The sequence below is a fragment of the Bubalus bubalis genome, chromosome 24, assembly GCF_019923935.1.
Source record: "Bubalus bubalis isolate 160015118507 breed Murrah chromosome 24, NDDB_SH_1, whole genome shotgun sequence".
Taxonomy (NCBI): Eukaryota; Metazoa; Chordata; class Mammalia; order Artiodactyla; family Bovidae; genus Bubalus; species Bubalus bubalis.
This window is the reverse complement of record NC_059180.1, coordinates 24,190,573-24,203,147: the sequence shown is the minus strand read 5'-3', so window position 1 is coordinate 24,203,147 and position 12,575 is coordinate 24,190,573. Positions and strand designations below refer to the sequence as shown.

General features: G+C 44.5%; 1 protein-coding gene across 1 annotated transcript in view; it reads right to left on the bottom strand.

Moving 5' to 3' along the window:
• Positions 1-12,575, bottom strand: part of PDILT (protein disulfide isomerase like, testis expressed) — a 50,524-nt gene that overhangs the window by 30,041 nt on the left and 7,908 nt on the right. Inside the window, exon 3 of the mRNA XM_006073918.4 lies at positions 2,636-2,842. Within this exon, the coding sequence (XP_006073980.4) occupies positions 2,636-2,842 (207 nt within the window). The remainder of the gene's footprint in view (positions 1-2,635; positions 2,843-12,575) is intronic.

The window sequence follows — 12,575 nt, the reverse complement described above, 5'->3', positions numbered from 1 at the left end:
CTAGTCCCATCACTTCATGGGAAATAGATGGGGAAACAGTGGAAACAGTGTCAGATTTTATTTTGTTGGGCTCCAAAATCACTGCAGATGGTGATTGCAGCCATGAAATTAAAAGACGCTTACTCCTTGGAAGGAACGTTATGACCAACCTAGATAGCATATTGAAAAGCAGAGACATTACTTTGCCAACAAAGGTCCGTCTAGTCAAGGCTGTGGTTTTTCCTGTGGTCATGTATGGATGTGAGAGTTAGACTGTGAAGAAAGCTGAGCGCTGAAGAATTGATGCTTTTGAACAGTGGTGTTGAAGAAGACTCTTGAGAGTCTCTTGGACTGCAAGGAGATCCAACCAGTCCATCCTAAAGGAGATCAGCCCTGGGATTTCTTTGGAAGGAATGATGCTAAAGCTGAAACTCCAATACTTTGGCCACCTCATGAGAAGAATTGACTCATTGGAAAAGACCCTGATGCTGGGAGGGGTTGGGGGCAGGAGAAGAAGGGGACGACAGAGGATGAGATGGCTGGATGGCATCACCGACTTGATGGACATGAATTTGAGTAAAATCTGGGGGTTGGTGATGGACAGGGAGGCCTGGCGTGCTGCAATTCATGGGGTTGCAAAGACTTGCACATGACTGAGTGACTGAACTGAACTGAACTGAACTCTGCATATAAGTTAAATAAGCAAGGTGACTATATACACCATTGACGTACTCTTCTCCCAATTTGGAACCAGTCTGTTGTTCCATGTCCGGTTCTAACTTTTGCTTTTTGTCCTGCATATAGATTTCTCAGGAGGCAGGTAATATGGTCTGTTACTCCCATCTCTAAGAATTTTCCAGTTTGTTGTGATCCACACAGTTGAGGTAGATGTTTTTCTGGAATTCTCTTGCTTTTTCGAAGATCTAACAGATGTTGGCAATTTGATCTCTGGTTCCCCTGCCTTTTCTAAATCCAGCTTGAACATCTGGAAGTTCACGGTTCATGTATTGTTGAAACCTGGCTTGGAGAATTTTGAGCATTACCTTGCTAGTGTGTGAGATGAGTGCAATTGTGTGGTAGGCTGAACATTCTTTGGCATTGCCTTTCTTTGAGATTGGGATGAAAACTGACCCTTTCCAGTCCTGTGGCCACTGCTGAGTTTTCCAAATTTACTGGCATGTTGAGTGCAGCACTTTCACAGCATTGTCTTTTAGGATTTAGAAATAGCTCAACTGGAATTCCATCACTTCCCCTAGCTTTGTTCATAGTGATGCTTCCTAAAGCCCACTTGACTTCGCATTCCAGGATGTCTGGCTCTAGGTGAGTGATCACTCCACAGTGGTTATCTGAGTCAAGAAGATCTTTTTTGTATAGTTCTTCTGTTTATTCTTGCCAGTTCTTACTAACTTCTGCTTCTGTTAAATCAATACAGTTTCTGTCCTTTATTGTGCCCATCTTTGCATGAAATGTTTCCCTGGTGCCTCTAATTTTCTTGAAGAGATTTCTAGTCTTTCCCATTCTGTTTTTTTCCTCTGTTTCTTTGCTTTTTTCACTGAGGAAGGCTTTCTTGTTTCTCCTTGCTATTCTTTGGAACTCTGCATTCAAATGGATATATCTTTCCTTTTTCCCCTTTACCTTTAGCTTCTCCATATATTTAACACTTTTTAAAAATTAAGACCTACTCACACTGAGGCACAAAATTCTTCAAATTCCCCAGCATTAAGATAGGGCTTGAGGGACTTCCCAGATGTTCCAGGGGCTAAGACTCTGTGCTTCTAATACAGGGAGCTTGGGTTCAATCCCTGGTCAGGGAACTAGATTCCACATGCCATAACTAAGACCCAGTGCAGCCAAATAAATAAAAATAAATGAATATTTTTAAAAGATGGGGCTTGACACGTTAGGTTCTTAATAAAAAGGTATGGAATAAGTGGGTGAATGAGTTAGTGAAATGGATGGTGACAGAGGCTTTAGCTTTCATTTAGTAGTCACCCCGTCCCATATGCATCTCGTTCTAGAACCTCCCAGTCTCCCTTTTGATCAGTCAGTGCTTCCTTGGCCTGAGACCCATCAAGATCATTCTAAAGTGGAAGAGTGCAGTGGGAGTGGGCAGTTAGGTAAGCTGGGAACTCACTCTCTGGTCTTTTTAGTTTAGAAACCATGTACCTCACTGTGCCATCTTGTGTGCCTCAGGGCCCACCAGCTCAGATATGGTGGAGGTAACTACATGTCCACCAAAATCCATTTTTTTCTTATGGTCATAGAGCAGGGCCATATTTCCGAGCCTTTCAGTTGGGTGGAGCCACATAACAGAATTCAGGTCAATAGGATGAGAATAGAAGTGATATTCACCACCTCCAGGTCTGGGCTATGGACTGTGCCGGTGGCACTCCTCTGCCTCCCAGCACCGACTTCTGGCCACACACAGAGGGAACAGCCAGAGAATCAGAGGTCCTAGGGGAGGACAGTGCCACAGGCTGACAGGGACTTGGGTCCTTGAAAGATTGTGTGGACCAGAAGCCCCACACCCAACCTTGGCTACAACTAGGTTTGGTGCAACCAAGACATAAACTTGTAATTCTGTTAAGCCACTGAAATGCAGATTTTTGTGTTTCCATAGTTAGCATTCCTTTGATTGACACACAAATACCATTACCTTCACAGCTGATGGGCTGTGATCTGTTGCCCTCAAAAAACAGCTTCAACTCTGGGGCCTTCTTGACATCAAACTCCTTCTGAAGTTCCTTCTCAACTGTGACATCCACTTTGCCAAAGCCAATCCCATTCTTGCCTTTGCCCATGATCTCCACGGCTTTGCCCAGCTCCTCAGCTAAGCTTCTGGATTGCTTTGAGGATGGGTTATCTGAAAGAGCCAATAAGAAGACAGAACTCACTAGAACCTCTCCTCCATCCCATCTCCCAAGGAGGAGGCTTTGTTAAGTTTAAGCCTTTATTAAGGATTTTTTTTTTTTTTTTAAAGTTTAGGCCTGCCTAACTCCTGGGTTTTTCTCATGTTCTACTGCTAATGGGTAGATTCAGAAATGTGACGGATATCACAGTTCATGAAACTGATCAGTTTGGGAGATATGCATCAGGATTTTTTGGGGTTCAGCAACACTGGAAATAATACAACTTTGGGCAATTTAACTTCTCAGAGACCCATGTGCCTCATCAATAAAGTGGGGAAATAGTGGCGGCTTTGTGAAGCTGAGTCAAAAGATTTAACAATCTATTATATAGTGCTTATTACTTTCAAAGAGGTTTATGTGGATTAACCCACTGAATCCTCCTAGTACCCCTATGGGGTGTGTGTGTGTGTGTGTGTGTGTTAGTTGCTCTCAGTCATGTCTGACTCTTTGCAACCCCATGGACTGTAGCCCCCTCTGTCCATGTAATTCTCCAGGCAAGAATACTGGAGTGGGTTGCCATTTCCTTCTCCAGGGGATCTTCCCAACCCAGGGATCGAACCTGGGTCTCTCACATTCCAGGCAGATTCTTTACCATCTGAACCACCAGAGAAGCCTCTATGGAGTAGGTATGGCTATTATTATCTCACTGTGACAGAGGAGGAAACTGTTGCATAATTGAAATGACTTATTTGCCCAAAGTTTCATGGCAATAGAAGGTGTAGCAGGATGGGACTCACTCACTCTGGCTTGGGTGCTTGCTCTCTAACCTCCACTGGGCCTGTCCTTAGCATCAGGCCTGGCACTTGGTCAGTATATAATGCCTTCTTATTAATACTGTCATTATGGTTAAAATGTCTATCAGAAATCATAGTAGAGGGAGAGAGTGAGAAGGAGGGAGGTGAGAGGAGAGAAAAAGAGAAGTGGGTGGGCGGGCATGGAGAGAGAGGGAGAATGAGCACCATCTGGTGGAAGTTCCTGGAGCTAACAGGACAGGTTCTGCACCTTCATTTGCCCTGTATCTGCATGTAATATGGCAGGGGACATGCTTGTGAAAAGGAGGCCAGATGTGAGAAGGGTAAGGGGGTGGGGGGAGGTTATGATGACCCCCTACCCACCCAGCTCATCTCCTTGGTCCAGAGTGTTGAAGAGACCTGACACTATTGATCAAGATTCCTTGGCCTCTCACATTGCCGGGTGGTGGGCTGGAAGTAGAAGTGAGGGGCCCTTTTCTGGAAAGAGCCCCAGGGGACTGGCATGCGATCCCAGCAGCGGTAGAAGACTTCCTGGCCTAAATGGGAGGGGCTAAAAGGCAATCACATTTGTCTCCCTTCCTCCTGATAATGTTGAGAGATTGTAGGCCCCTCGCTGGTTCTCACAGCCCAGTGTCTGCAGCAGGTGGGTTGAGCCAGGGTAGAGGGTCATTGATTCCCTTTTAAGCCAGAATGCTTTATCTTTCTCAAACTCCCTTGTCCATCTGGAGCACTTGAAACCAGTGCAAGTCATTTCCACTGCCATGGGCAAGTTCCAAGTACAAGAGAGAGGGCTTTTGAAAAGCAAAACCCAGAAAGCCAGGCCTGGGACAACTGGCACACACCCCATTGCCAGTCAGCACACTGCTCCGGTAATGGAACCCAAATGTGAATGATCACTTTCATTAAACTCTCAATCAATGGACACGAAGTGTGACTTTTCGCCTCCCTTGTTGATCAGTGCCTCTCCACTGCCTGCTTTGTCACCAGCATTGCCTTCGATACCCCATCCCGCACCATCAGCAGGGGTTGGCCTGTTGCCAGAAGCTCTGGCCTGCAGGCCTCTCCTCTGACTTCCTCACGGATTTGGCCATGCCTGGCTCAGGGCTGCTGATTGACATAGCATCCGAATCTGAGTTTCTAAGCTTGGGACAAGAGAAACACTTGGAATGATTGCCCAAACAGTGGAGTTTTTGATGTTCCACACATAGCCCAGTGCTTTTTGGTGTCTAACATGGAAGTGAGAGAAAGAGACTGTGACAACTGGGGCCTGAGAGTTGGATAGATGGGACCTAATAGCTACAGTAATGGGATTCATTCATTCACTCATCTGACAAATCTTTTTTAGAATCTTCCATGTGCCAGGAAGTATTTTAGGTATTGAGGACTTAATAATGAACAGACTGATAAAAATCACTGCTCTCATTGGAAAAGCCAGAAAATAAAGTAAAGAATAAAGTAAAGAAACAGGCTGTATTCTATGCTAGAAGCTAAGTGCTATGGAGAAAAAAGAAGCAGACATGGAAGTTGGGAGTGTCTGGGAATGGAGTTTAAGTAGGGAGGTAAACGGAGGTCTCACGAGAAGAGAATGGAACATTTTAATGAAGACTGAAGATGATGAGGGAACCAGCTGTGTGCTCACTCACAGGAGGGAGAGAGTTCCAGGCAAAGGAGCCATATGAGCAAAGGCCTTGAAATAAGAACACATGCAACATGCCTGGAAAATCCCATGGACAAAAGGGCCTGGTGCACTGCAGTCCATGGGGTCACTAGGAGTCGGACACGACTGAGCGACTTCACTTTATTTTTTCACTTTCATGCACTGGAGAAGGAAATGGCAACCCACTCCAGTGTTCTTGCCTGAAGAATCCCAGGGACAGGGGAGCCTGGTGGGCTGACGTCTATGGGGTCGCACAGAGTCGGACATGACTGAAGCGACTTAGCAGCAGTAGCAGCAACATGTTTGAGGGATGACAAGAAGTCCATTGGGTCTGGAGACACAGGCCTCGTAGACCACTGAATAGACTTTGGTCTTTCCTCTGAAGCTTGTGGAAATGTACTAGAGGGTTTGGAGCAGTGTTGGATGTGATGATATACATTTTTACTGGATTGTTTTGAATGTTACATGGAGATTAGACCACAGAGGAAAAAGGAGGCCAGCTGGAGGCCACTGTAATAATCCAGGTAAGAAATGTTAATGGCTTGAATCAGGGGAGTGGCAATGGAGAGGGTGAGAAGTGGTCAGAGCCTGGAGGGGTCTTGAAGGAGGACTTGACAAGGTTTATTGATGGATTAGAGATGGAATGTAAATGAAAGAAATCAAGGATGACTCTGACATTTTGACCTGAGCAACCAGAAGGATGATGATAGTGATGATGATGGTAATGATTGTGATGATGATCGTAGTATTGATAACAAGATAACAGCATTTATTGAACACTTACTATGCCAAGTACTTTGCTAAGTGTTACGTGCATTATCTTGATTAGTCCTCAGAAAAAGCCTAGGAGTCATCTACTGTTGTAGATAGTCATCTACTATTACAGGTGAGGAATGTTAGACAAGGAAACAGAAACCCAGGAGTCTCACAGCTAGTAAGCATTAGGCCAAGACTCAGCTCCAAGGCTGCTGCTAAGTCGCTTCAGTCATGTCTGACTCTGTGCAACCCCATGGACTGCGGCCTACCAGGCTCCTCCGTCCGTGGGATTTTCCAGGCAAGAGTACTGGATTGGGGTGCCATTGCCTTCTCCAGCTCCAAGGCTGGCTGACTCCAAATTCCATGCTCTAACTGACCTTGAAGGCAAGCCAGACTGAAAAAATGCTCTTTTTCCCTGGAGGGGTGAGTTTCCAATCTCCCCTGCTCTGGGTGGTTCATATCAGAGCAGATAGACTCTGGAGAACAAAATCTACTTTTTATGTCCAGTCCTGTTTACTAGTTTCTATCTTTTTAAAATTTGCAAATCAGTGTTTACCTCTGGAGCCTTGAATACCAAGCGTGTAAAGGTAAAATGAATGCATACACCCTCAGGTCTTGGTGACTATGTCTCATCGGGCATGGAGTCAATTCAGCTGTATATTGGAACCTGGGCAAAGCAGTGCCCAGTGGACTGTGGATGGGCAGGGAGCCCTTTGCTGGGAGCTCCTTCAGTTTTAGCCCTCCTCAGGTTCTAACTAGGGTCCATGGTCTGGCACATACTAGATACTCAATGAACATCATTTCCTTAGGTTGTTTCATAAATCAGAGACAGTTATGGTGGCTTACAGCACCTGTGGTCCAGAAGAGGAGTTTTTTAAACATCTCTGAACCTTAGCTTCCTCACCTATAGAATGGGGATAGTGATAAGTTTTCATACCTTAGAATAAGCCTACATAGTAAGCCAAGGTATGCAAAGCTCTGATACAGAAGTGCCCAATAAACATTGAGCATTATGATAACATGGGGGAAATTCATGGTCTTGCTCTGACCAGATGTTCTCTGGGGAGGAAGGATCCTATGTAGTTATCAGGATCTTCAGCAAATCTTCTTATTCCTGGGGAAAGGAAGACAAGGGTGACAAGCCATCCAAAACAAGGCTGAGGCCTATTCTGTGGCTCTCTCATGGGTTTTGGGGTTAAGCAAATGGCACCCAGGGTCCCATTAGAGTTGGCAGTGGCTCTCGAGAGTGTGCCTAGTGTGTAAATGTGTTAATGGCTAGTGGACCTAGAATCAATGTTTGCCTGGGTCTTTAGTAGGTAACCCCATGCTCCCTTTTTAGAGCAGCCAATGTGGGTCAGGGGAGGGGCTGATGGATGGGGGAGGTGTGAGTGTAGGAAATGGAGATTCGATCCCAGCACAGGGAGCTGGAGTCTGCCTTTCTTTAGATTGTGGTTCTCAACAGGGCACATTTGGCCCTATCTGGAGTCATTACTGGTTGTCACATCTGGAATGCTACTGGTATCTAGTTGTTAAAAGCAAGGGATGTTACTAAATATCCCACAGTGCACAAGACACCCTCCTCCCCTGTCTCACACACACACACGCGCGCACACACACATACATAGAGAGACTGTGCTAAGAATTAGCCAGCAGAAATGTCAACAGGGCTGAGGATGAGAAACCCCACTTTAGACCAAGTTCAAGATCAAGCATGGAAAAGGCTAATGAGTATAATACTCTCAGCATTCCATAGGATGCTTTATAGTGCTCATAGGTGATAAGGACTTCAGTATGGTCTCCAACTCCCAGTTCCTCAGGGTCCAGCCAACATGTTTCTTTGACCATTGAAAAGGCCTACAAAACTCTAAAAATCTGCTCCTTACCCTTCTGATCTTATTTCCCACTACTTTTCTCTTTGGCAACTCAGCTAAGCCACCCTGCACATTCCCACCTCAGGGCCTTTGCACTTGCTGTTCCTTCTGCCTGAAATTTTCTCATGTTGCTGTTTTACTGTCTTCAGGTCTTTGTTCAATTTCCATCTTCACAGGAAAGCCTTCTCTGGCTACCCTGTACTTAACCCACTTGCACCACTCCTTGTACTTCCTAAGGGCCCTGCTCTGTTTTTCTCCATAGTACTTCTACCCTTAAGATATGCTACATTTTTCACTTCTTCATCATTTTATCTTGAGTCTCCTCTCTCCAAGCTTCCCTTGTGGTTCAGCTGGTAAAGAATCCGCCTGCAATGCGGGAGACCTGGGTTCAATCCCTGGGTTGGAAAGATCCCCTGGAGAAGGAAAAGGCTACCCATTCCACTGTTCTGGCCTGGAGAATTCCATGAACTGTATAGTCCATGGAGTCCCAGAGTTGGACACGACTGAGCAACTTTCACTTTCATTTTCACTTGCCTCTCCATGATAAAAGATCTGTAAAGCAAGGGTCTGTCTGTTTTGCTTACCACTTGGTGCCTAGAAGAGATCTGGCATATAATAAATATTCAATAAGTGTTTAATGAATGAATGTTTCAATTATTAGCACAGTTTAAGAAGAATTGAGTGTTAGACCTGGTCTGAAATCCTCATCACTTACCAGTTGTATAATTTTGGGCAAATCCTAAACCTTTCTGAGACTTTATTTGCCTCATAATATAAGACAGGAACAATGAGAACAAGCCCAGTGCCTGGAATACAGGTCTGAGTAAATGGTCTTCCTCATTTTCAGCATGACGATTGTCCGCATCATCACCATCATCACCATCCTCATCTACTATACCATCTACATCATCTAATCTGCTCCCAAGACAGACTCTTGCCACCTCTGCCTTACGGATGATTACTAATTAGTGAACCTAGAAACTGCTCCTTTTAAGTCTCATTTTGGCCTCCTCCACTAAATGTAGCTTTTCCTTTTCTCTTGTCTCATTTATGGAGAACACTGTGGGCCAAAGGAAAGCTCATTTATTTACCAACATCTCCAAATGACTACTGTGCTCCAGGCACAATCCTAGATGTTAGCAATCAAGAGATGAATCAGTTTTGACCCCTGTTCCCTGTGGGACTTACAAGTTTAAACGCAATTTCAAAGCGGTGTGCCAAATGTTATAAAAAGCAGGGTGCAGAGGGCTGAGTGAGCATGCCAGAGCCTAGGTGGGAGGGAGGTGAACACAGCCTCTTGACAAGGCAACTTCATGAACTTAAACTTCATAATCCAGCTTAAGAAGTTCAAGAAGGACACTACAGGTAGAGGGAACCTCAAGTGTAAAGGCCAGGAGGCTAATGCCTGTGTGACCTACCAGGTAGCCACACTCAGGGTGTAGAGCACAGACTTCAAGTGGAATGGAAAAGTAGGCCTGGGTTAAATCAAGCCAAGGACATTGTAGCTATGTTAAGGAGTTTGGAAACTTTGGGATTTTCAATCAGAAAGTGATCCAATCAGACGTGCATTTTAGCCTCTAAGAATGATGCTGTCAGTGCAGAAATGCTTGATGGTGTGGTGGCCTTCAATAATTGCTTCTGTTCTTCCTGTTCACATTTTTTCTTTTGAAAAGCTCCAAAGCTTGTCTTTTAATGCAGGGTGCTAGGTCTCCATGTGGCAAAGCAGATTTGAAGATTTCATGGCTTTGATGGATAGCTGGTCACCATAGAAAGTGAGCTTAGAGAATATAAATCACCTGTTGCAATGAGCCTGTAACTTAAGTCTCTTGATATTTTCTTGTAACTGTGGCTTTCTTTTTGTTGGCAGTCTTAGAATATTCTGCTATCTCATAATTTAGTCTTTCCCCCTTTTCAAAAAACTCCCCAGTGACACTTATTTTTTACTCATTTTGGCTAGAGTTAGCTTGTGAGTTTGCCAAAACTGTGACTGAGACAAGTGCACAGTGTGGAAAAGAGGCAGAGACAGAAGTGGTAAATAAAACATGGGCAGGCCATGCATGGACTGAAATAAGTGCTGGATTCTAACTTAAAGCCTGACACCAAGGTGCAACTGTACAACTGAGGAAATTCACCTCCCTTGCCACTATAAAGTCTGCCCCCAGATGCAGCTTTTTGATGAGTCTGCAAGCAATTGATTTATTATGATCTCTGCCTCAGCTCCACATCAGATCATCAGGCATCAGATTCTCAGAAGGAACACACAACCTAGACCCCTTGTATGTGCAATTCATAGTAGGGTTTGTGCTCCTGTGAGAATCTAATGCCGTCAGTGACATGACAGAAGGCAGAGCTCAGGCAGTAATGCAAATAACGAGGAGTGGCTGTAAATACAGATGAAGCTTTGCTTGCTGACCCACCACTCACCTCCTGCTGTGTGGCCCAGTTCTTACCCCTGATCTAGAAGATGCCACAGTGGTTCAGGGAGAGAATGATGAGGCCATAACTACAGCAGTGGCAGGAGGAATGGGGAGGACTGGAGATTGCAGAGGGCTTCGGGAGGTAGTTTCAATAGGACTCTGTGAGAGATTAGAGATGAGACTAGAAAGGAGTCAAGAATGATCTAGGATTTCTGACTTTGACATTATAAAGATAGCCATGCTGTCAATCAAGACAGGATGTGAGAAAAAGCAAATCAAGTAAAGATGCTGAGGTCTATTTTGGACACATGTGGCATTGAGATGTGTGAGATATCCAAGAGAAAAGATGCCTCTGAGTGTTGATTCTTGAATCTGGAGTCCTTGGAGAAATGAGAAACTGGGCAGCAGCTAAGGATTTGATAGTTAGCAGGACAGTATTTCCCTGGACAATATTGGAAAGACCTTTTTGTAAAGAGCCATTTACTCCTGAAAAAATAAAAAAAGAACTTTTTATAATGCTCATCCTAAGTGATTCATTTTTCCAAAGGTCATTTTAAAGGGTCTGCCAGCTTTTGAGAATTCATTTTTATATAAACTGCATATTTGAAGAAATCAAATTTTCAAATGAAATGAGTTTGAGTGTCTTTTAGATAGCATCTCTGCCGGTGTTCACCGAATTGAAATACCTGCTGGTGGGAAGACTTTCAAGTATTCAAATTGGTTGTTATCAGGTATAATTAAAGAATATAAAATGGATTGGCTCCCTTCATAGTCCCAGGCTCAATGTCAATCCCTAAGTTATAAAATGTCAATATCCCAAAGAACCATGAACTTGCCCCTCTGCCCCGATTAAAGCAGAGTAGTCGTGGACAGAGTCTTGCATTCTCACACATATTGGATAGGTTACCCAGGTTTGTCCACCTGCCGGGTCATTTTGGAAGCATAAATGAGTGTTGTGGGGTGTGTTGTGTCATGCAAAGTGTGTGGCTCTAAATACTTCAATATCTCCACTGAGGGTCCAGGATTCAGGGATTAAGCCTGCAGCAAAAAAGAGAAGACGGCTTAGATGGCTGACCTGTGCAAACCATTAACTCACAAGCCACAGCAGCTGTAGAGTTCTCAATTCTTCCCTGAGGAAAAAAAAAAACCATGAACCAAATGTTCAAGTAGTGACCCAAGTCTTGATGTGGATGAGGGAGCTAGGGAACCAGCTGGAGGAGTAGTTCAGTAAGGTGGAAATTATGTCCTGCTCACAGGCTCCTATAAAGAAAATGACCCAAACTGGATCTCACCTAGGTCTTGCTCCATGGGCTTGAAGCAAAATCAGGTGTGCATTCTGACACTTTGAAGGAAACAAACCATTAACAGCCTGAACTGGATGGAGGTCAGAGGCTTGGAATTATTTTGATAGAACTTTACACAACAGGCACACTTCATGTTGAGTTCGGTTCAGTTGCTCAGTCGTGTCTGACTCTTTGCGACCCCATGAACTGCAGCATACCAGGCCTCCCTGTCCATCACCAACTCCCAGAGTTTACCCAAACTCATGTCCATTGAGTCAGTGATGCCATCCAACCATCTCGTCCTCTGTCATCCCCTTCTCCTCTTGCCTTCAATCTTTCCCAACATCAGGGTCTTTTCAAATGAGTCAGACCTTCACATCAGGTGGCCAAAATACTGGAGTTTCAGCTTCAACATCAGTCCTTCCAATGAACACCCAGGACTGATTTCCTTTAGGATGGACTGGTTGGATCTCCTTGCAGTCCAAGGGACTCTCTAGAGTCTTCTCCAGCACCACAGTTCAAAAGAATCAATTCTTTTGCACTCAGCTTTCTTTATAGTCCAACTCTCACATCCATACTGGATGACTGGATGACTACTGGAAAAACCATAGCCTTGACTAGACGGACCTTTGTTGACAAAATAATGTCTCTGATTTTTAATATGCTGTCTGGTTGGTCATAACTTTCCTTCCAAGGAGTAAGCGTCTTTGAATTTCATGGCTGCAATCACCATCTGCAGTGATTTTGGAGCCCCCAAAAATAAAGTCAGCCACTGTTTCCACTGTTTCCCCATCTATTTGCCATGAAGTGATGGGACCTGATGCCATGATCTTAGTTTTCTGAATATCGAGCTTTAAGCCAACTTTTTCACTCTCCTCTCTCACTTTCATCAAGAGGCTCTTTAGTTCTTCTTCACTGTCTGCCATAAGGGTGAAAATTGGAAGGAGGCAA